Source organism: Oryx dammah, unplaced genomic scaffold (genome assembly GCF_014754425.2).
Source record: "Oryx dammah isolate SB20612 unplaced genomic scaffold, SCBI_Odam_1.1 HiC_scaffold_1, whole genome shotgun sequence".
NCBI classification, from domain to species: domain Eukaryota; kingdom Metazoa; phylum Chordata; class Mammalia; order Artiodactyla; family Bovidae; genus Oryx; species Oryx dammah.
The window spans coordinates 10,844,283-10,868,245 of NW_024070185.1; the positions used below are offsets into that span (position 1 = coordinate 10,844,283).

The 23,963-nt window shown below is 42.3% G+C and overlaps 1 protein-coding gene across 1 annotated transcript in view; it reads left to right on the forward strand.

Moving 5' to 3' along the window:
* The window catches only part of CCDC25 (coiled-coil domain containing 25), a 35,549-nt gene extending 12,736 nt beyond the window's left edge, over nt 1-22,813 (forward strand). The window contains exons 4-9 of the mRNA XM_040237085.1: nt 1,143-1,194; nt 6,863-6,938; nt 11,101-11,204; nt 11,396-11,598; nt 15,603-15,648; nt 19,591-22,813. Of these exons, the coding sequence (XP_040093019.1) occupies nt 1,143-1,194; nt 6,863-6,938; nt 11,101-11,204; nt 11,396-11,598; nt 15,603-15,648; nt 19,591-19,620 (511 nt within the window). The 3' untranslated portion in view covers nt 19,621-22,813. The remainder of the gene's footprint in view (nt 1-1,142; nt 1,195-6,862; nt 6,939-11,100; nt 11,205-11,395; nt 11,599-15,602; nt 15,649-19,590) is intronic.
* The last annotated feature ends 1,150 nt before the right edge of the window (nt 22,814-23,963 follow it).

The following is a 23,963-nucleotide window of genomic DNA, read 5'->3' on the forward strand; positions in this document are numbered from 1 at the left end:
AAATATCTAGAGAAATACATAATGGGCTATGATGTTGTTCCCTTAAAATTTTACTGAACATTCTTCAGTCTTGAAAGGACTAAGGAAGAGAAGGCTGAAGTTAACAGAATCAGGAGTGACAGCTGTGTGTTACCATTGTTTGCTAGCATTCTGAAGTCATCTTTGGGTGTTGGGAAGAAAGATCCACCTCATTTGGTGATTTCTAAAGGTGAATAACTTAAAATCCCCAAATGTTGGGTTAGGTGGAAAAAGGACATTTTTAAAAGATTTAATTAATGAATGATAGAGCCTTAATGAAAGGTAAATGCAGGACTTTGGGAGTAAGAGGGCTTTCTAATATTTTTAGGACAATATCATAAAGGGCAATCACCATGCTTTCCCAGGAATTGAGTATTAGTGTCATTGTTAGATGTAAGGCTAAATGAATTGGGTTTGGGAGTTTTTTTGGTTTTGTTTTTTCTTTTAAAATTAATTTTTACTGGAGTATAGTTGCTGGATGAATTGCTAGTCTGACCCCTAATGGGAGGTGGTCCACTTACTGCTTCAGTCCTTACTTGACTTTTCTGTCTCTGATTGACATTCTCTTTGGATTGTTTTGCCATTGCTTGAAACTCAGAATGTCCCAAACCAGACCTATCATCTTTCCCAGCTGGCTCCCTCTCCAGCTGTAAGATGTGTCTGTCAGTGGTCCTGCAGGTTTCCCAGGCTTGCAGCCCTGGAGTCTTGATGACTTCTTTCATTCCCTTCTCTTCCCTCCTAAAATTCCTTTCCCATGTTTGTATACATCCCATGCTTCAGCCTGGGACCCTCCAAATCTCAGTTCACCAGTGAATCCTTGGGTCACTGATACCTCTTTCTCACTTGAAAAATCACGCTTCCTGGGCATTTAATGTTCATCACCTCCTGTACTCATCTTGGCACCTAGTCTTGCACAGCTACAGAACTCTCCGTGTTTTTCTCACCTCTCCCAGTTGAAAGTGAGCCCTTCAGAGGTGGTTGGCTGTGTTTTCTGCTCACCCTGGTACTCAGCATGCAGTAGACAACTGAATTCATATTTTTGGCCTGGAGGGCTTTCAACGCAGGTGGCATGAGGAGATGGGTATCTTGTACCTCTTGCTAAAAGTGGTTTTCATTCTTTGTAGGTTTCATGTGGACAAACTCTCTTCGGCTCATGTGTACCTTCGATTGCATAAGGTAACTGGATTTAAACATGGATTCAAAATTTTTTTCTTTAGTGATGAGCATCCTGTCTTGTCCTCTGTCCTTTTTTTTTGAAAATAAATTGCTTAGAGTAATAAATATGTACAAAAGTCTCCAAATTAGCTGATGAAGAGATGTCTTCCCCTCACCTAGGAAATCACTAAGGGCAAATCTGGTGACTGGAGGTTTGGAAGGGGAGCACAGCACATTCTATCAGCTAGAAGCACTGTCTTGTCCGCCAGCTGAGGTGTGCTGTGTGTCACCTCTGCTCTCTCTCCCTGTCATTTCAGTTGACACTGCTGGACTTCCTGTCTTCTGGGGAGATCGCACTGTGGTTCCTTTTTCTCAGACTGGTGATTCTCCTGTCTCACCAAGGGCACATGTACCTGTTACCCCAGGCTTCTTCAGGAGGTTTAAAACAGCATTATCATAGTAAAGGGAAAAGATTCCATGTTCCCTAGTCACATAAAACTGTTTTTCTAATCTGTCTTTATATCCATATATTTTGTATAGTTGAATCATAGGGTATAGATAATCGTATGTGGAGTTGGTGATGGACAGGGAGGCCTGGCGTGCTGTGATTCATGGGGTTGCAAAGAGTCGGACACGACTGAGCAACTGAACTGAACTGATACTTATTTTGGGATGATTTTAGATTTACAGCAAAGTCACAAAGGTGGTACAAGTTCCTGTACACGCCATGTCCAGTTTTCCCCATTGCTACCATCTTACATTACAATGGTAGATTTGTCAGAACCAAGGAACCACAGGTGCAGCACTGTTCACTAACTTCTGGGCTCTGTTTCGATTTCTACAGTTTTTCCATTAATGTGCTTTTTCTGTTCCAGTATCTGGTCCAGGATCCCACGTTGCGTTTTAGTTGTCGCATCTGCCTAGTCTCTGGTCTGTGACAGTTTCTTACTCTTTCTCTGTTTGTCATGACCTTGACAGTTTGAGAAATACCGCTCAGGTAGTTTATGGAATGGCACTCAGTGTGGGTTTTTCTCATGACTAGACTGGAGTTACGGGTTTAGGGAAAGAATAGCACAGAGGTGGAGTGCTCTTATCCCATCATGTCAGGGGTATGTCTATTCACAGGACTTAGCACTAATGTTGTTAACCTTAGTCTCCTGGCCAGGGTAATGGTTGCCGGGTTTTTCCACCAGAGAGTTGTATTTCTCCCCATTTCCATACTTCATTATTTGGAAGCAAGTCATAAGTCCATCCTGTACTCAAGCAGGGAGAGGATAGAACTAAGTCCCACGTCCTAGAGTAGGGAGTATTTGCCTGTATTGTTTGGAATTCTTCTGTAAAGATTCGTCTCTTCTCCCCCATGCATTTAATTTAGTCGTTTACTTATGGACTGTGACATTTTGTGGCTAAAATCGTCCCTGCTTTGACCCTTCCACCTCAGCTCCTGTGTTCCTCTGACATGCTCCTGTCGTTTTGGTTTTGGAGCCCTTCCTTACTTTCTGACATTCCTAGATGCTCCAGGCTCATGTATTTTCCCTGCTCCAGCCCTAGAATCAGCCATTTCTCCAAAGAACCTTGGTTCCTTTTATTGAGAAATGGTATTTAGAAACCAAGATCTGGACTCTGGGAGTGCTCGTTGCTACTGGAGCGTCATTGCTTCTAGGCCCTCTCACGTGACAGAGCTAGGAAATATGTGTGTGTGAATATATATATTAACCCATGTTAGTAATTTGTGTGAATAATTGTTTCTATACCTACAGTAAGCGAAACATGAGCTCCTACTGACGTCTCTGGTGAATCCATTACTGTGGGGCCTTTCTCACCTTCCTTCCTTGCTCATCTATTATTACTTCCATCTTAGACAATGGGAAAGGAGACCTGGCTCCCACCATCATTTGCTTATTTGAATCCAGTCTATGTGGAAGTGGGTTCAGATTTGGTGACCTGTATACCCATAAGAAACAACTTTGTCAACTAAAGTATAGTGTTTATGTGCAGTTATTTTTGGTTTCTGCCTTACAGTTTCCATTCAAAATGCTGTTTTTCAAAGTTACTTATAAGCTGCTTTCTCCTCGATGCCTTGCAGTGATATTTGTCGTGCACTTAGATTCTTTTGTCTCAGTTTGCATTCCTCCTTGGCATCCCCTCGTTGATTTTATTACATGACCATATTATTTTTATATTTATTGTTTTGACTGGCTGCTTCGAGTTGACAGTATGCCACAGTTAATTTGAAAGCTCCCTGTCAGAATATAAGTTGTTTACAGCATTCAGTATTATGAAACTCCAACAAGAAATATTTTTTATGAACTATTTCCTTTTTTTCTTTTGATTTTTTTTAAGCGTATTATTGTGTCAAAAGATATAAACATTTTAGTAACTCCTTTTATGCCAGATTGCCCTTTGAAAATATTGTGCTGATTTAAAATGCTACCTGATATGTATAGGTTTTCCAAAAACATTTTGGGGTTTTATAACTTAAGAGCAACCTTTTGACTATTTTTAATTAAAAAAAAAAGATTTCATTATGCTGATAATATTTACTTCTCAATGTATTAACAAGATAAAACATGCTACCCCACCTTTACTTATTCTGCTTACGTTTTTGAGAACTGTATTGTTAAAAAAAATAAAAAAGTTTGTGAACTCTGTGCTGGAACAAAATTCTGAATTTTCCTAGGCAACTTCTTGCCATTCTGAAACTATTTTAAGTTTAGAGAAAATAAAGAATGGTGTTCCCAACTTTCCTTTTGGTTCAGATTAAGTTTTTTCCTTTGGATTCTGCTGTGTCAGAAAATGGAAATAACGGTGATAGTCCCAAGTTCACCTTACCACCAGTTAGTACTTGTCTGAACAGGAGTTCCATTTCATTTTCTTTTGGAAGCCCATAATTGTGCTCAATAAAAATCTGTGCTCCTAAAGGAACTTCTGCCTGGTTGATGTCCTGCAGTAAAGGCCATCAGTTCAGTTCAGTTGCTCAGTCATGTCCGACTCTTTGCGACCCCATGGACTGCAGCATGCCAGGCCTCTGTGTCCATCACCAACTCCCGGAGTTTACTCAAACTCATGTCCATTGAGTTGGTGATGCCATCCAACCATCTCATCCTCTGTCGTCCTCTTCTCCTCTTGCCTTCAATCTTTCCCAGCATCAGGGTCTTTTCCAATGAGTCAGTTCTTCGCATCAGGTAGCCAAAGTATTGGAGTTTCTGCTTCACTATCAGTCCTTCCAATGAACATTCAGAACTGATTTCCTTTAGGATGGACTGGTTGGATCTCCTTGCAGTCCAAGGGACTCTCAAGAGTTTTCTCCGACACCACAGTTCAAAAGCATCAATTCCTCAGTGCTCAGCTTTCTTTATAGTCCAACTCTCACATCCATACATGACCACTGGAAAAAGTAAAGGCCATAGCCCTTTGTATTAATTAGTAGGTACCAAGTAAGCATTGGAGATGCAGTGAGACTAAATAATTCAGAACCTAGACTCTGGAGCTGGACTGCTGGCTTCAAATCCTGGCTCTGCTCATACCAGCTGTGCACCTCTGAGCAAGTTATTCAGCTGTGCCAGTTTCCTCTGTAAAAGGGAGCTCACAAGCCCCTGACTCACTGGGTCATTGCAAGGATTAAATGAACTAGCATGACTGAAGTTTTGTGGGTTGTTTTTTTTTTTTTTGCTGCACCATGCAAGATCTTAGTTCCCTGATCAGGGATCGAACCCTTGCTCCCTGCATTCAGAGCTCAGAGTCTTAACCACTGGACCACCAGGGAGGTCCCAACTAAAGCATTTCTAATAGTGCCTGGCACTTGCTTAGTGCTATGTGTGTTTATTCTTTTTTTTGTTGTTAATTTCAGGTGAATTCAACCTAGGCTTTAAAGCTTAAGGATATTCATCAAGTGTTTGGTTTTTTCCCCTACGCTTTTTTGATTTTTTTGAAAACCTATAGAAAAATCCCACTTATCTAGAGGTTTCTTATCTCATTAACACAGATGGCACAAAGCCTACAGTCAAAATTCTGGCCTTTACCTTAGACTCCCCATACGTTTTGTTTACTCTGACTTAATGCATTCTCCTAAGCCAAATGATTTTATTTTATTTGGTCTGCTCATATTATTAGAAGTAGCAAAACAAGAAGAGGTGATTGCTTCAAGAATAGCAGTAGCTTTAGGTAGTAAGGAGGAACATTGGTACATAACCTGATATTAAGGGCCAAGATAACATTTCCACAAAAAACTCCATAAGCACCGTACTCTGGGGCCAGTTGTTAGGGCAGACTTTAGTCCTGGGTTCATCTCTCAGCTCTGACATATACAAGACATGGAGGATCTTGGCCCAGTTACTGAACCTCACTAAGCTTCATTTTCTTCATTGGTAAGGTGAGCATAATAATACTGCCCATTTCATATGTCTATTTAGTTAGTGTTCCTAGCATTCAAAAAGTGAATATTCCTAAAGCAGTTACTAATTTGTTCTTTATTATTCATTTGATATATTTAGTATAGGGTCAGTCAGCTTCTATGAATGTTAGAAGCCCCTGACGGCATCACCATCTCTATATTGTAGCCTAGTGTAGTGGAGATATTAATGATGATGACCTTGTGTTAATCAAGTTGGTAAATTCAGAATCCTGTATTTAAGTGAATAAGTCTATTCACAGGATGAGATAGGGTTTAAGTAGTGACACTTAAATCACTTATTTTTCGTCAAAATTTAGGTATTTGAGAGATTCCCATTTTGAAACATTAAGGGGAAAAAAGAATAAACTTAATTCTTCAAATATTTAGGTATATAAAACCTTTCGCACCTAGACAGAAGTGCTTCTGTAATCCCCTGCCTAACAGCCAGTGCTGAGTGGATTTCCACTAGCTCTTGCCTCTGACATAGTTTTGTTCCTTTGGAATGGTTTTGCTTATTTAGCTTTGACTTTGATACCGTGTCTATAAAGTGAATGAATCGATATTTTTTTCTCCCTTATGGTGGAAGGTTATATGTAACACACCAGGAGCTTGGTTCCTGACTAAAGCTGAGGGTAGATGACCTACCAGATGATTTGAGACCGAAAACTGTAAGATGCCTCGTGTGCGTGTGTGTGTGTTTCAGTCTCTCAGTCGTGTCTGACTCTTCGTGACTCCATGGACTGTAGCACACCAGGCTGCTCTGTCCGTGGGGTTCTCCAGGCAAGAATACTGGAGTGGGTTGCTATTCTCTTCTCCAGGGATCTTCCCGACCCAGGGATTGAACCCAGGTCTTCTGGATTGCAGGCGGGTTTTTTACTGTCTGAGCCGTTGGGGAAGCTCTTGAGAGGGACATCTCTTGAAAGGGAGGTTATGGGGGCCTCAGCTAGGAAATCTTCCCATTGCCAAAAACAGACACCAGTTTTCCAAAAGGTTTCTAAAAGTATGAATGAGAAGAAAAAAGGAAAAAATTACTCTGACATAAAAATGCTTAATATTTTGGTGGTTTTGTTTTCATATCCTGTTTTTATTTACCTATTAAGTATTAGCCTTCCATATTACTGCCTTCTCTTAAACATTTCCATAATTGACTTTATTTTTCAGTATCTTGAAATACAGTTGAAGAGCCCCTTGCTTTTAGTAAAATTGTGCCTAGTAAGGTAGCAAAGCCCTATAAAAGTGTTCCAGTATTGCTCAGAAACAAGGTGGTGGGCCATTTGGTTTATTTTTGTGTTTCAGGGAGAGAAAATAGAAGATATTCCAAAGGAGGTGCTGATGGACTGTGCCCATCTTGTGAAGGCCAATAGCATTCAAGGTCAGTTTTCCTAGAGGTGTTTTCAGAACTCACTTTGTGTCTGAAATGGATTACATCATCGAGAACATGTTACTGACTTTGGCTTGAGTCTGGAGAATAACATGTATATAATATGCCTTTCCCCTGTTTTGTTGTTTAAGATGGCAGTCTCGCTACCTGTCAGAGAACTGAAGACTAATCTCCCCACCTCCCTAATGTTCATGGCCCATTTCAAGTCTTCTTTTTTTTTTTTCCCCTGTTTTCTTTCCCTTGAATAGAAAGTTGTCTAGACTTGCCTACCCTTAAGGTTATTTGTGTAAAGACTTTTGGAAGTTAGGTTATATTAAAAGCCAGGCGATAGATGTGTCTCAGGTCTTTATTTGTAATGTTGTTGGATATCTTTATTTTCATTATTTGTTACTGTTTTGTTGGCCAAAAAGTTCTTTGGAGGTTTTCCATAAGATGTTATAGAAAAATCCAAATGAACTTTTGGCCAACCCAATACATTCTAGATTTCAAGTCTCCCATTTGCTCTTTCCTACTTTTTCTTTCTTCTCTCCTTACAGACTTTTTGGTCTGGGGTGATATGTTAGAATCAGTATTTTTACAGTGCTCTCCAGCTGTTTCCAGTGTGCAAAGAGTGCTGGGACAATCTGCCTCTGTATATAATATGCTTTTCCCCCTCCCCCACCTCTTTAAGTAGGACCTGTAATACTGGGCTTGGTGCCTGTTGAGTTCTGCTGTACAGGATTTAATTTGTCAATGGTCACTGTAGGTCAAGAAGGACAATTAATGGAGTGGAGGTGGCAGTTATAAAGGAGTGTAGGGAGATGGTGTTCTGCTAAGAATGATTGAGCTGATAGATTGGATTTTAGTTGTAGGACATGGACCTAGATAGGGTTGAGGTAAGTTTGCGTTCCTTTGAAGTTGATCCAGAGGGTTGAGAAAGAATATGGTTTACATAGAAGATAAGCATGGGGCAGACACAGAGCTGACAGCAGGTTGCAGAGGTCGGTGATTAATGGAGAAGAGCTAGAAATGAGCCCTCCCCCACCTTTTAGCCTGCGGATCTCAGACAGGCAGCTTTCCTGAGTAGGGGCCTAGCCAAAGAAACCGGAAATCTTGTCCTATAGACCCACTCATCTTCAGCTCTATAAATCATTAAATTGTAATTCATTCTAGGACATTCCATTTTTATGAATAGAACCAAGTTCTGAAGATTTCCAGTTAAGGTCTCTGGTTACTGAAATAAAAATAATAAAAACTGAGACTGTCATCATCCTCTTGCCTTGTGTGTTCCAACCTCTTTCACGTATTCTTGTCCCCTTCCCACGCCTCTGGCTAGCAGAGGCAACTTTGTTAAAAGAGCCTTGGCCCAGCCTCTTTCTCCTTAATCCCTTCGTAGTTTACTAGTTCTAGAGAAAACAGAAAAGAGAAGTCATTGAATCACTGAATTGTTAGCCTCTCCTCTTTCAGCCTTCCACAGGAATGGCTCACTTAGCAGGGGAAGGAGCTGAGCCCAGGCATCTCATTGTCAGGAGTTAATAGCAGAGGATGCTGAGGAGTGAAGAAGATTGTCTTTGCTGTGGGATTTGCTGAGTGCACTCCATCCGTGTCACTGTGTCCTTAAAATATTTTCCTCCCTGGCTGACTACCTCCCATGCTCTTTGTCCTCATGGAATCTGGTCAGCCTCTTCTTTATTCACTTTATAATCTCTTGCCAGATTATACTGTCTGAAAGCCTGGACACTTTCCATGACACCCTACACCTTGTCTATACAGTTAAATCCAGACTTCTAAGCTGGCATTTAAGCATCTCAGATCTGACCACAGACTCTGTTTCCCTTCGTGTATTTCACACTCCAGCCAAAGCAAATATCTGCTGTTTTCCTACCTTGTGCCTTTGCTTATATGTTTCCCTCTGCCCTCAATGTTATACTCCTGCTCAGTCATCACATGTCTGGATCCAAGCTAAGGCTGAGGGTTGACACAGTAGTTATAATAGTAAGAGCTGCTGCTGCTGCAAAGTCGCTTCAGTTGTGTCCGACTCTGTGCGACCCCATAGACGGCAGCCCACCAGGCTCCCGAGTCCCTGGGATTCTCCAGGTAAGAACACTGGAGTGGGTTGCCATTTCCTTCTCCAATGCATGAAAGCGAGAAGTGAAAGTGAAGTCGCTCAGTTGTGTCCGACTCTTCTCCACCCCATGGATTGCAGCCTACCAGGCTCCTCCATCCATGGGATTTTCCAGGCAAGAGTACTGGAGTGGGGTGCCATTGCCTTCTCCAGTAAGAGCTGCTAACATTGAATGTTAATTACATGCCTGGTACTGTGCCAGAAACATTACACATTATTCCTTTGTCAACTCTACTGAATTAAGAACATTGTTTTCATTTTATAGATGAGGAAGCCAAGATTAAACAATTAAGAATTAAGGAACTTAACCTCTCCTGTGGAATCTTGCCCTTTTTCCATCTTTGAGTGACCTCTACCCTCTCTGAACTGCCTTAGCGCTTTACCTATATCTTTCCATATCACTTGACAATGTCTCATTTTACTTGAACTTATTTATCTGACTCAACAGAAATGAGTTCGCGCAAACTCCAGGAGATAGTGGAGGACAGGGAAACCTGGAGTGCTGCCGTTCATGGAGTTGGAAAGAGTCGGACACAACTTAGTGACTTAACAAAAAACAAATGTATTTATCTGTCCTCTTTTAATCTTAGAGGACAGGACCCATTGTCTGAGCCATGTTTCTATCTCCCACAGTGCCTTGCACGTGGAGATTTTTTTAAACTTAATTTTGAAAAAAATTTCAAACCTGCAGAAAAGTTGCAAGAAAAATACAGCTCTCATCTGCCTTTCATTTAGAGTCAAGGAGTTTTTCCATATTTGTTTGCTCTCTCCCTATGATATACTCAATGGTTTTTTTTTTTTTTAGCTGAACCATTTGAAAGAAAATCATAGCCATCATGACCATTCAGTGTGTCCTAAGGACATTGCCTAATAACTATGTTACAGTGGTTAAATTCAGGAAGTGTAACGTGGGGAGAATACCGTTACTGATCGAGAGACCCTATGTAAGTTTTGTCAGTAGTCTCACTTCTGTCACTTGATAGCATCTCTTTTTCCTGATCCAGGATCCTGTATTCTGTTCACTTGGCATGTCTCTCTGGTCGCCTTTAATCTGGACACTTCTGTGTCTTTCAAGACTTTGACACTTTTAGAGTGGAGGCCACTTTGGTTTGGTCTGACACTTCCTGTTCAGTAGGATCAAATTTTCTGGCAGGAATACTGTGCAAGTGAAGCTTCGTGCATTACAGTCAGGAGGCACCTGCTGCCAGTTTGCCTTGTTTTCGGTGATGTTAACATTGCGTTTAAATAGGGTTGTATTCCCCAGATTTCCCCAGTGTATGTGGTCATTGAATATAAACACTGACATGTATCACCATCAAATTCAGAAGGGCCTTCGGGAGCACTGGACCAGTGATTAAACTGGGATTCTTGGAGCTGCCTGGGAGGCTGTTGGCGTGGAGGGGCACATGAAGTGGGGGCGGGGAGGGCACAGGAGGCATGAACAAGGGCTCTTGGCATCCCTTTTATCCAGAGCATCTTTGCTTTGACTACTTCGACATGTTTTCTTTGGTGAAAGACGTTCCACTGCTAAAAGAAACAAACAACAGGAACGCTACTAAACGAGTCCAGCTTCCTCATATTTCAGACAAGATTCCAGGAGCCATGGGGACTTGCCCAAAGTGAACCAGCTGGTTTGTGGTAATGCTGGTAGGATCCTGTCTCCTGAATTCCTTCATCTTGCTGCTTAATCTTCATTAGGTCAAGGGCTCCTTTGAGAATCTGAGAAAACCTGTTTGGCCCTTTTCTCTTTAAAAACATATACAGTAGATGTTGTTCAACTTTAGGAAGCCTCAGAGTCCCTGAAGCTGATCTCTAGACCCCTGCTTTCCATTGGAATACTTCAGCTTGAATTATTTGTGGGCTTTACCATTTGTCTTTATAGGGGGCTTCTATTTTAAAAAGACAAAATATTTTGTGGTTTGAAACACTCCGTGGCTTGTTCATTCTCAGCCTTTTCCCCTGTTGGATTATGGTGACTTAATCATGGGTGTGGGCAGCCATTGCTCAGCGTCCCCCTGCCCACATGCTGAAGATGGTCTCTCTCGGCAGGCTGCAAGATGAACAATGTGAACGTGGTGTACACCCCGTGGTCTAACCTGAAGAAGACGGCCGACATGGACGTGGGCCAGATTGGCTTTCACAGGCAGAAGGATGTGAGTGTGCTGTCGCCGGAAGTGGTGGCGCCCTCGTGCTTAGGGGCGTCTGTCTCTGCTGTCGAGGGGTCCGCATGTCTGTTTCCTAAAGGGAGTCCACCTGGGTGGCAGAGGAAAGCTTCTGCCCTATTCTGAGAGGGAGGGGGGAACCATAAAGATTAAGTATCTTTTTTCCTACATCTCCCTCAAAGGTGAAAATTGTGACAGTAGAGAAGAAAGTGAATGAGATCCTGAACCGATTGGAAAAGACCAAAATGGAGCGGTTCCCAGACCTAGAGGCAGAGAAGGAATGCAGAGACCATGAAGAGAGAAATGAGAAGAAAGCCCAGATTCAGGAAATGAAAAGGAGAGAAAAGGAAGAGATGAAAAAGAAGAGGGAGATGGACGAACTTAGGTATGCTGGAGCTAAGACACTCACATTGACCTTGGACGAGTCCTCACTGCTGACTTAACTGGGAATTAACCCTTAGGAATGGTAGATTTAATTTGTGATACATGTACCAAAAAAGTTACTGATTCCTTTGGGAAGGGTATAGGATCAACATGAGCTGTCTTGCCCTGTCCTGACCCGGTTTCCTTGGAATACTCTGGATTATTAGCAAGATTGTTCGGCCAGAATAGAGGTATTATGATCAAGCGCTGGTATTATCGACATGCACATGTCCCTGTTGGGAGTTCTGCTAAAAATAGGTTGCATGGTCTCATTTATAATACAGTATTCAAGTGGAGAAATCTGGAAGTGTTAACCCAGGTTATAACCTGCCAGCATGAGACAGACTATTGCAGAGACTTAAACATTCAGTTTGATGTAGAATTGTGAGTCTCTGTTGTGTTGTGAACGAAAGAACAATTAGCAACATCATCGGTTTCAAAAATGTGTGGAATTTTGACTGATGCATGATTTAGACTATTCTTTTTGTTGTCAATGTGCAGTGGAAAATTGAAAACATACCTTTTTGTGCATTTTACAAATCTACCCTAATTTTGTTTAGAAACATAATACTGTATCTTAGAAATATGAAAAAAAAAAGTGAAAGTGTTAGTAGCTCAGTCATTTCCGACTCTTTGCCACCACATGGACTGCAGGGACCCCATGGAGAATCCAAGCAAAAATACTGGAGTGGGTTGCCATTCCCTTCTCCAGGGGATCTTCCCAACCCAGGGATCAAACCTGAGTCTCCTGCATTGCAGGCAGATTCTTTACCCTCTGAACGACCAGGGACTCCCTTGATAATGTCACTTAATTTACGTAGAATATTTAAGAAGAAAGGTTAGCTAACATCTTTGGATACTTGTCATCTTCCCAATACTGTATTGTGCTTAACTGCATTATCTCATTTAATCCTAACAATAGCCACGCGAGGCAGATACTTTTTCTCATCTGCATTTTGTAGAAGAGGAAAAGGAGAGACTGAGTAACTCACCCAGAGACATGCCGCTCGTCTCCGTCTGCTTCTCACCCTCACACACACTGTTTCCACTCTCTTCTGCCCTCTCTTCAGTCTGTTTCAGAGTTTTAGTGGAACTCCAACAACAAGCTCTAAGCTCAGATTTGTTTTACAACCTGTCGGTGCTAGTATCACTTTAATTCCTGTCTTTGACTCTTTGACCCAAGAGATTGAATGCTATGCCTACAAAATCTTCTCATTCTAAAGCCTTTCACTTGCCTTTCTGACATGGCAAATACCATTAAATTTTACCAACAGTGGGTTCATTTACTTGGACCATCTGCTAAGAAACGTCTAGTTTAAAAACGTCTAGTTTAATTGCTGTGATAGCTGAAGAAACTGATGTTTGAATCTTTGGGGAATTCTACAGATAAAGTGAGAAGACATTCTCACCCTGGACAGTATCCTCAGTCCTTCCAAATGGTTTCAGGGAGGAAGTCCTTCACAGCCTCATATCTTGGTGGTGCACAACTTCTTCCCAATTCTAATGCCATTGTTTAGACTCTAAACTCCCTTTTTCAACTTTCTAAACAAGAATGGCAATCAGCTTTTCATTTCTGCTATCAGGAGAATAGAAAAGGATGGAATTGCCATCGTAAAGTCCAGGTTCTTTAAGCTCTAGTCAGGAGTCTATCCATCAGCCTTTAGCCAGGTTCAGTTCAATTGCTCAGTCGTGTCCGACTCTTTGCGACCCCATGAATCGCAGCACGCCAGGCCTCCCTGTCCATCACCAACTCCTGGAGTTCACTCAGACTCACATCCATCGAGTCAGTGATGCCATCCAGCCATCTCATCCTCTGTCGTCCCCTTCTCCTCCTGCCCCCAATCCCTCCCAGCATCAGAGTCTTTTCCAATGAGTCAACTCTTCTCATGAAGTGGCCAAAGTACTGGAGTTTCAGCTTTAGCATCATTCCTCCCAAAGAAATCCCAGGGCTGATCTCCTTCAGAATGGACTGGTTGGATCTCCTTGCAGTCCAAAGGACTCTCAAGAGTCTTCTCCAACACCACAGTTCAAAAGCATCAATTCTTCGGTGCTCAGCCTTCTTCACAGTCCAACTCTCACATCCATACATGACCACAGGAAAAACCATAGCCTTGACTAGACGGACCTTAGTCGGCAAAGTAATGTCTCTGCTTTTGAATATACTATCTAGATTGGTCATAACTTTTCTTCCAAGGAGTAAGCGTCTTTTAATTTCATGGCTGTAGTCACCATCTGCAGTGATTTTAGCTCAGAACAGAGCAAAACCCATGACACAGAAGGAACCAGCTTCCTTCTCAGATGAAAAGAGCAGCAGTGCCTAAAGACAGAACTCCATCTTGTTCTTACAAATAAGTGCTTTACGTACCCTGTCCTCAGTGTGCAGAAATTCCAGTGATCTGATACTCTGAATACGTAAAGATCGTTCTTTGAGGTAGTTTTCTTAAAGAAATATTGAGATTTTTGGGAGAATGCCAAACTGTGAAGCATAAGTAGTAGCATTATATTTTGTTGTTGATGAGTCAGTAAGTCATCTCTCTCCGACCCCATGGACTGCAGCACGCCAGGCCTCCCTGTCCATCACCAGCTCCCGGAGCTTACTCAAACTCATGTCCATAGAGTCAGTGATGCCATCCAACCATCTCATCCTCTGTTGTCACCTTCTCCTCCTGCCTTCAGTCTTTCCCAGCATCAGGGTCTTTTCCAGTGAGTCGACTCTTTGCATCAGGTGGCCAAAGTATCGGAGCTTCAGCATCAGTCCCTATTGACCAGTTTATTCATTTACACAATAATGAAAAATTCCCCTTATTTAGACTCTGCATGCTAATTCTCACTTAGCATCTGTTCATTAGCTCTTTAGACAGCTTTTTTGGCTCACACTTGCCTTATAGCTTAGCATCTAATGGGATTTTTGTGTAGAGAATCCTTGTGTAGGGTTACCTGTAGAGAGGAAGGCTTGAGTGACATGTTCCTTCCTTACCTGCTGTGCTGTAAGCCACACTTAGAGTACGGATGCAGCAGAAGAAACACAGCCTAGGTTCTGAAAGTAGTCGGAGCCTTAGAAGTGACCTTGCTGGGAAAGTGAGAGAAGCAGAACAGCTCCTGCTCAATTTCATGTGGATTTTGGAGGGCCTTCAAACAGGTACCTGTGAGTCTCGCAGGGGACACCATCGTTTATTGACACACACTGGAGAGGAGTGTCTGTCGTTCCCCCGCAATGTGTCCAAGTCAGTTTCATCTCCGTAGTTGGCTTCCTGGTCATGGCCTGCTCACCTGCTCTGTTAGAACCTTGCATAATTTAACTTGGCTTTTGTGATATTGTAACAAACTTCGATTAACATTGAAATCTAGCTCACCGTGTAAACATTGAAACTGGAAGGAATAAGCAACAATCAGAAAAGGAGTCAATAGAGGAGAAGAAGTATGTGACAGATCAGAAAAGACCAAGGGTAGGACCTCAGTCTGTCTAAGGTGGGGATGTTTCAGAGTTGGCAGCTTCAGAGATAGAGTTGAAGCCCAAGGTTCAGGTGACTGAAGTTAGAAAAGAACAAGACCCCAGTGAGATGACAAGTCACAGCTGCTGCTGCTGCTAAGTCACTTCAGTTGTGTCCGACTCTGTGCGACCCCAGAGAAGGGAGCCCACTAGGCTCCCCTGTGCCTGGGATTCTCCAGGCGAGAACACTGGAGTGGGTTGCCATTTCCTTCTCCAGTGCATGAAAGTGAAGTCGCTCAGTCATGTCCAACTCTTAGTGACCCCATGGACTGCAGCCTACCAGGCTCCTCCTTCCATGGGATTTTCCAGGCAAGAATACTGGAGTGGGGTGCCATTGCCTTCTCTGTAAGTCACAGCAGAGATGCTGTTTTCTTCAGAAGGCCCTCAGTATTTGCTAGATACTTGGTAAATGTTCATGAAATACTGCCAGCCAGAAAATCTTACTTAAAATGTGTTTTGTTTTTTTTTTCTTCTAGGAGCTATTCATCACTAATGAAAGTTGAGAATATGTCTTCAAATCAGGTACATTCAAGTTATTCACTCTAATTTTGTGCCTTGAAATAACTCACTAAGTTTGTAATGATTGAGTTTTTGGCCAGTGTTGGTTGACATGTCGCAGTTGGCTTGACAGTGGTTTGGCCATGATTGAACACTCAGGTGGAGTCTATTAGATGCTGCCCACCTTCCCTGTGGACTTCGTAGCGTGTTTGTTTTCAAGAACTTTTTCATTCCCTGTTTCCCTCTTTTCCGGCAGGCATGCCAAAAATGCCTTTATTTATTAATGTTCTATAGTAATGTGACTGCAGATTATATGTTTTAATTGAGCGAGGACAAAATTATCACCTTCAGTTAAATTAAATGAAAGATCTTAACTGTAGTCTAAACGCCAACATTGGTTGTCTTCATGTTCCTCAGGACCTAAGATACAGAGAGATGGTGATCCACGTTATAGTGTAGAAGGGGTCTTCTTAGCATCAGCAAGCACATCATTATTTTATTGGAACTGTGGCAGGGACTTACTGTCCACAAGTGCTGTCTTGCCCAAAATTTATTTTGAAGTGGCTGGAAGTAGCATAGTTAGGCCATTGTTAAACAGTCTGTGCAAAAAAAAAAAAATGAAATTAGACAGGTGTATTTGCTTCTATGTTGAGTGTTTATAGTATAGCATATGATGCTTTAGATGTGTTTTAGATGTGTTTTAGATGTGTTTTAGATGTGTTTAGATTAATTTTATTTAATTTAAAAACTCAGTGTCTCAGTCACACTAGCCACATGTGTCTAGTGGCTATGCTATTGGATGGTGTAGAAGTAGGTCATTTCCATCACAGCAAAAAATACTGTTAAGCAACACTGCTTTAGATGCTTAAAAATAACAGAACTTGTTTCCTTAAAGGTCACCTCACCAAACCCCATATTCAATGCATGAATTGTAATTGTTAATAGGATTTTACCCCTTGTTCGTCTGTAAATGTCCTAAAAATTGATAAGAACAGTAGTCTTATTCCTGTCCCTTTGGCAAACTAAAGTTACGGGGCTCCTTTATGAGTCAGAGATGTACCTTTATAATTTATTCGTGAAAAATTCCAGAGTAGTATTAGGTAATTAAATAGAGCCTTGACTTTGAAGTTCTGAGGCTTAAACTGCCGTTTACTAATTGGATAAGACTAATAAAGTTACTTAACCTCTCCGAGGGAGTATTCATCAGAAGTAAAGAGAGACATATTATCTCATGGGGCTGTTCTAGAATTTAAAGAAGGTCATGTGTGTGAAAGTTCCTCCGTGACTTAGACACTCTATGAATATAACGGTCATTATTATTTCTTATCCATATAGTCCTTGGTTGTTATTTATCCACGGAGCATCAGTATCAAGAGACGAGGTGTATTTAATCCCTTCTGGAAACTACTCTGAGAAAACAGTTTAACAGTTGAGCAGAAGTTGTTACCATAACCCAAGTTTGATGTCTTTGCTGTGGTTGTTGCTGTGATTGAAATTTTCCGTTATTTAGAGACAACTTCCCAGCAGAAATCTGGCATGTATATTGTGTAATGACCTTAGCCATTTTCATTATGGATTTTCAAAGTTTGGATGTTGTTTTGGAATTAAGAAACACACATATATACACACAAATATACATCTGTGTACAGACACTACCCAATTAGTGACATGTTAAAAGTTCCAGGATTAGAAAGTCAGGTTTGTAGACCAAAGGATTATTAACCTTCCTGCCTTTCCTCTCCCTCCGTCCCTGCTGCTGCTGTCCCCATGCCCATGCCAGACCCAGGTTCAAACTTCCGAGGAGGTTTTGTGCTGGGTGTTTCTGTTCTCTCACAGTGCAAGGACTCACATAGCTTTTCCTCCTTCTTCAAAAGAATGGACTTTCATTCTCCTTGTAACCGTCTTCTGTTAAGGGGAGACATTTTTGAATCCGCAGCTTGGTCAGTTGATTTTCAGGCAAAGACTGATATTTACTTAATTTTTAACTTAGCTTACACAAGTTCATCAGGAAAAATATTAGTCTTCCACCCTGAGATTGGTTTTGAGTTTTTGCTCTCCTGTTTAGAATAATTTTCTTCCATCTATCATTTCTTTCTAATGTCTAAATTTGGTATCAGGAACCATGGACCATTTCTTGTGACATTTTATTTGCTTATCACTTTTGAAGTGGATGACGAGAAACCTGTTTTGCTACACTGAAAAGCATGTTGACTCTTGTTTAGTCACTAAATTGTGTCTGACTCTTTTGTGATCCCATGGACTGTAGCCCACCAGGCTCCTCTGCCTATGGGATTTCCCAGGTAAGAATGCTGGAGTAGTAGCCATTCCCTTCTCCAGGGAATCTTCCCCAAAAATATTTTGACTCTTAAAGGGAATCTAAAATACAGAAATTGTCCAAGTCAAGTCTTAGATTACAGCTATATATTTAAAAGTTACTGTAATCCCAAAAAAACACAGATCCCCTGACACATGGGAACTTCGAAGATCTAACTCATAGGTTTTATCAGGAGTAATTCACTTTGATTGGCACCAAGTCCCATTATCTTAGTGAGTTTGGGGGACATAGATATCCTCAGATCATCCTTGGATCTCAAGCTGACCTTCGAAGATACAGGATGACTCTTTCAACATCTCTGATACTGTTATTTCAGTGTAGAACTCTTGGGCAATTAGAGTTTGCATGTGTGGATAGACTACAAACAGTAGTTTGCATTTTGTACAATTATCCAAGGCATTTTCACTGTGGCCTGAATTCCTTGTGCTAATTGAAGCGGGCACAGAGAAGCCTGCTGAATGGAAATCAAGCCAGACTTCCCAGAAACCACTGTTTTCTACCTTTTCTCCAGTTTCCCTGCCCATCTTTAACACAAGCTGTTAAGGAGAAAAGCATGTCTCATACCTGTAAACCTAAGTCCTCTCCCTCTCTATCAAGGCAGGTATAAAGCATGGGAAAGAGAGAGAAGCCAAAACAATGTTGTGTTCAGGTTACGACATTTTCACACAAATGTATCAGAACTCACAGTATTAATGAATGTTGGCATCCAGAGCAGTTGTCTTAGGGTATGCAGTAGCTCCGAAAGGAACTTCACAGTGAAAGTCGCTCAGCTGTGTCCAACTCTTTGCGATGCTCTGGACTTGAAGGAGCTGTCAGGCTCCTCTGTCCGTGGAATTCCCCAGGCAAGAATACTGGAGTGGGTTGCCATTCCCTTCTCCAAGGGATCTTCCCGACTCAGGGATCGAACCTGGGCCTCCTGTGTTATGGCAGGCAGATTATTTCCTGTCTGAGCCGCCAGGGAAGCCCAGAAAGGAGCTTCGGGGTTCGCTTTTGTGCTTGGTCTCCAGGGCTTGTCTATACACAATAAAATCAGTCCTTACACAGATACCCACTGCCATGTGAGGATTTTTTTTTTTTAACTAAAACTTGGCAACCCAGCTAACTTGGTAACTAGCTTGTAGCTTCTGGATGACTTTTTCTATTAAAAAAAAAAGAGAGAGAGAGATGCCACCTTGTGAAATAACAAATACATGATCCCCTGAGGCTCAAAATAATGGAATTTAAATCAGAAATATTTTTGCATATTTATAGCTTTGTTGGCATTAAAACATCGAGGCAGTGTTTGTTTTGTTTCATATTGTGGTCTGTTTGTTGAAGGAGGAGTCATGTTTTCTGCACCCTATAGTAAGTTGTTGGGCCTCACTTCACAGTTTGGGACTCATTGGTCTCATTGCCGGGCAATCCAGGCCATGTAGTGATGACACCTTAGAGAACACAGCTGCTCTTGTCATTTTTCTACACAACTAACAATTTAAGATAGAGAAGAAATGACTGAATTTAATTATTTTATTTTTTAATTGAATTCTATAGTTTGTCATAAGGAAGCTTGTTACTTAATACTCACTTTAAGTTTTTAAATTGAGCTACTTATTTTGAAGGCTTTTATGGTTTCACTGTTTTGTCTCTTACAGGATGGCAATGATTCAGACGAATTCATGTGAATGGAGAAAAGGACCTTTTAAAGATGTGAATTTGGGGCAGTGTGCAGAAGTTTTCATTTCATCTATGTTCTGAGTCATAAAAAAACAACCAACCAAAATTCTGCCTTCATAATATTCTACAAATATTACCAACTTCGGAGTTAAAAAAAAGTGTTCCCTTTTTTGCTGTCAGCAAAGGATCAGATGAATATATTTGTATATATAAATGTGTATACAGTATAGTTGGACTTTAATACAGCATATAACTTTAGGAAAGTGAAAATATTTTTGCCAGAACATGCCTTGGAACCTCGCAAAAGTTGGCCGCCCCTATTCTTGGAATAGACTCTAGAACGAACCAACTCTGGAAAGTATTTCTATTACTGCGGTCTGTCCTGAAAACAGATGCCTTGAAAAGCTCCTCATATTCTTAAAATGGTCTCAGCTCTGTTAAGAAGAACATATTGATGAGCAATATAAGTGAATGTTCCTCTCACCCCTGATTCCCTGATTAAGGAAAAAAAAAGATCTGGGTTTTGTAAGTGATAGTGATATTTTCAGAAGATAACTGGCTTCGGTGGTCATATCCCATAGTGCCACCCGAGTTTGTTAATGGATCTGCCCTCATCTCTCAGCTTCTCCAGGCTTCCACCTGCTACATCCTTCCTTTTCCCATTGAGAGCCTCCACCCAGGCACCATCAGACTTAAGAAAAAGAATAGTCGATGTTAATCAGGGTTGGCCCTTATGGCAGTTTTTACCTGAGCCCCAAGTTGTATATTACAGCTTCCGGCTCCAGAGTCATTTCTCAGCATTGAGGGAAGAAACAGGAAGGAGTGCTCTGTGAATTCCTTTGAAGATGTAGGTTACCTGGTTTCTGTCTTGGGATGTAGCATAAAGCCCAAGTCGACTTGGCAGTATGGTTTAGAAAGACTTAAGCATTTCACTTGCCAGCCGAGTAGTTTGTTATTTACTTTGAAATAATATTTATTTTGAGTGGTAATCCCGGAGTTCAGATTCCTCAGTTGTAGACTCAGTAACTCCTGCTCATCTGAACCACCTGCCTTCCAGGGTGATTCTGAATAGAAGAGAGATCTCTGTGACAATCTGTAAAGCAACTGCTATGGAAAGAGACAAAACAATGAAAAGGAAAGACACAAAGTCTGTGGGTCAGAAGGCAGAGAGGTTCACACTTTAACCACACCCAGAAGTCTTCAGCTCTGTTCCAACCCAGCAAAAGCGCCTCCTCCAACAGATATTCCACCTGTAATAGTGGAATAGAAACAAGACTTATTTCTGTTTATCCCAAGTTGGTGTGTGGGGTTGAACTGGAAAACGTCTTGGGCCAAATTTTGAGAGAGGGTGCAGAAGATGCCTGCATAGATTAGTGATTATCTCTGTATATATGTCTCATGATAGCCCGGAATTCTGTGAGTTGGGAATGTAACAATAAAGACTCATGTTTTATTTGGGAGGACAGTAATCTATAACTTCTTAGAATTTGCTCGTTAGTTCCCTCCCCAAGCTGGTTCTTAGGGTGATCAGGCTCTGAAACCCTTCTCTGTCACATGGGCTTAATCTGACAGGTTCTACAGGGGTGATCTTCCTCCCTCACTGACAGATGTGTCTGTCCCAGATGCCAATGGGGGCCAGAGTGGATGACCTTTCTCAGACACCTTCTTGATTGAGTGTAAATCAGCAACTGTGCTTCTTCAGTCGGATAGCCCTCCCACCTGGGTACTGTAAATGAAGTGCTGCAGCTGTCTAGAGTGGGGAGACTGCCTCTGGCATTGCCTATGTAACCTCATCTCTCTGCCCCACGTTACAGTATATACAGGGAGAACTTTGGAAGAATAGGTCTATTTTTACTGTAGTGTAAGAGATCCTGGGGTCCACATGGTAAACTCTTAGCTGACACTGGTTTCAAATCCCTGGCCCTCGACCCTTTCCAGCTGCCCTTTGCTGATCGGCCCCCTTCCCCCTCTTTCTGTGCGATGGGCAGGGTTTTTGACTAGCTGCCATGGCCCCAGAGGAAGCATCCTCCTTTTCTTCTGAGAACATTGGCTCAGTACCAACAGGTCAAACTGTTGGCATTGAAGTCATCTCATTTCTGGCTATTGGCATGTTTCCTCAGCTTTTTATAGGAAAATTCCAGACTGTTGGCATTTCTGTAAGCTGTGCCCTTGGTCAAATCACATACTGTGAGCATTTCTCTTTTCCACTCCGCCTCCAGTCTCCCCACTCTAATCTGTGTGCAGGTCAGGGTTACATGATTATTTACTTAACAAACTGTCGTATTCCTGTAGCTTGAGAATTTATTTCTTATCCACCTTTTTTGACCCGGAGTCACAATCTTCTGGGCAAGGGAAGTTTGTCACAGTGCTTGGGATAGAACAGACTTTAGGAAGTTTACCAAAATAGGGAAGCTTTTGACCTTTGCAAAGTACGCGCTCAGCTGTGGTAGAACCCCTTCAGTATCTGTTTTTGTTGCTGTGCTGTGTTGAACATTGGTTAAAGCCCAGATTTTGGTGAACCTTTGAACTGTTCAGTGCCAGTGGTTTCCCCCACTTGGGAAGGAAGGCATGGAAGGAGCCACACATGTAGCAAGATTAGAGAGGGAAGTAGATTCTGGCCTCTTGTTTAAGACCAAAGCTGTTCCTCCCACATTTGTATCCATCAGAGACAGAAAGCTCTCCTCTTACAGGCTGGAACAGGTTACGGGAAAAACTGAGCAGGATGGAGAAATGGAAAACACGTTCCAATTTTTCCTGACCTGTGGTCTTGAAGCCTGCTTTTCTCTGTTTGACTTGAAGGACAGCGTTGTGAATAATAAATCCCACACTCAGAATGATCACAGTAGAGTGAGTGGGCAACATCTTGATTCTGAAGTAGGCTGGGAAACAGTCCAGCTGTACTCAGCAGTGTAAAATTAGAAACATCAGTTCCAAGCTAAATGTCCATCTCAACCCATCTAACTCCAAGGATTGTGTAAGAGCTGGGAAATGAGGACAGCACATCCAGTGCCCCAGCAGGCCACCGTTTAAGGTGGGCTTCGTGAGAGCCCTTTCCTGCTGGTGCACGTGGGCCCAGCACAGGGCAAGTGACTTGTGCGCATCACGTCATTTCATGTTGAGTATGAACGATGCCACCCACACACTCGTCATGTTCTGGATGAGTGACGTAAAATAGAATAAAAGCTTATAGTTTGGGAAGAACCAAGTGTGCGTGTGGGCTTTCACTTGCCTCCTTCATGACGCAGTCCCTTTGATGGGCTGTGTGCACTTACTTTAGGCAAGTAGGAAGAAGGAGGTTCCTGGGTACATGGGATGATGCCCTTCGAACCGTCAGTTTTGCTCTTTAGCAGGAAGAAAAGAACAACTTAGAGCAAAGGGGAAATGCCCAGGGATTTCAGGAGGAGAACTGAAGACCTCCTAGTCTTGGGGCCGTGACCTCCGTGCACCAGAATGTGAAGTCTACAACTCAATTCCCCACCCCTCTAGAGTTCCTAGGGGTCTGCCTGAGACCCTGACCCCTGGATGAGGTGTGAACTGCAGACTTGCTGGAATGGTATCCTTGATGAACGTGGTAGCTCAGGGCCAGTGCTCTGTTCCAGAGCCACCCCTTCTGGGATCCTGTGTTGTCACTACTGACAACACACGTTACCCAGTGTGTTGGCAGGAGGTATCAGGGTAGGAGGAACCACAGAAACAGACTTCTTCTCTCCCAGCTGTAAAAAGCATATTTGACTTCTTAAATGTTTATTAGAGCAGGGCCCCCCGTTGAGGAAGTCTGAGCACAGACTGGGAAAGAATTTCTAGACACACAGCATTTCAGAAGGGAGTGAGTTTATTAGAACAAAGAGCAGAGGTGATGTGGGCTCCGTGAGTGCATTAGGCCGACCTCCTGACAGACCGGGGAGAGCCATCGCTTTTTGTGGGTTAGTAACCAATTTTTATAGCCTCAATACAAAATTCCTGCTGGAAGGTTGGCATTAGGTGATTGGTTAAAGTGCTGTAGGGTGACTACCAGGGTGGGCATTTTTGCTTAATTTGGAGTCGGGAATCCTGTTAGTGATGATCACAGGGGCTTTTGGCAATGATTACAGAGGGGCTTAGTCAGCTTTGGAGGTGACTTTGGTTCTGGGCTCCACTTCTCTGGCCTTGGTGCAAAGCCTTGCACCTGTGTCCTTGGGGCAGGACTCAACAGCCCCCAACCCCTGGGATCTAATGCCTGGTGATCTGAGGTAGAACTGAAATGAGTGAGGGGCTTCCCTGGTGGCTCAGCTAGTAAAGAATCTGCCTGCAATGTGGGAGACCTGGGTTCGATCCCTGGGTTGGGAAGATTCCCTGGAGAAGGGAAAGGCTA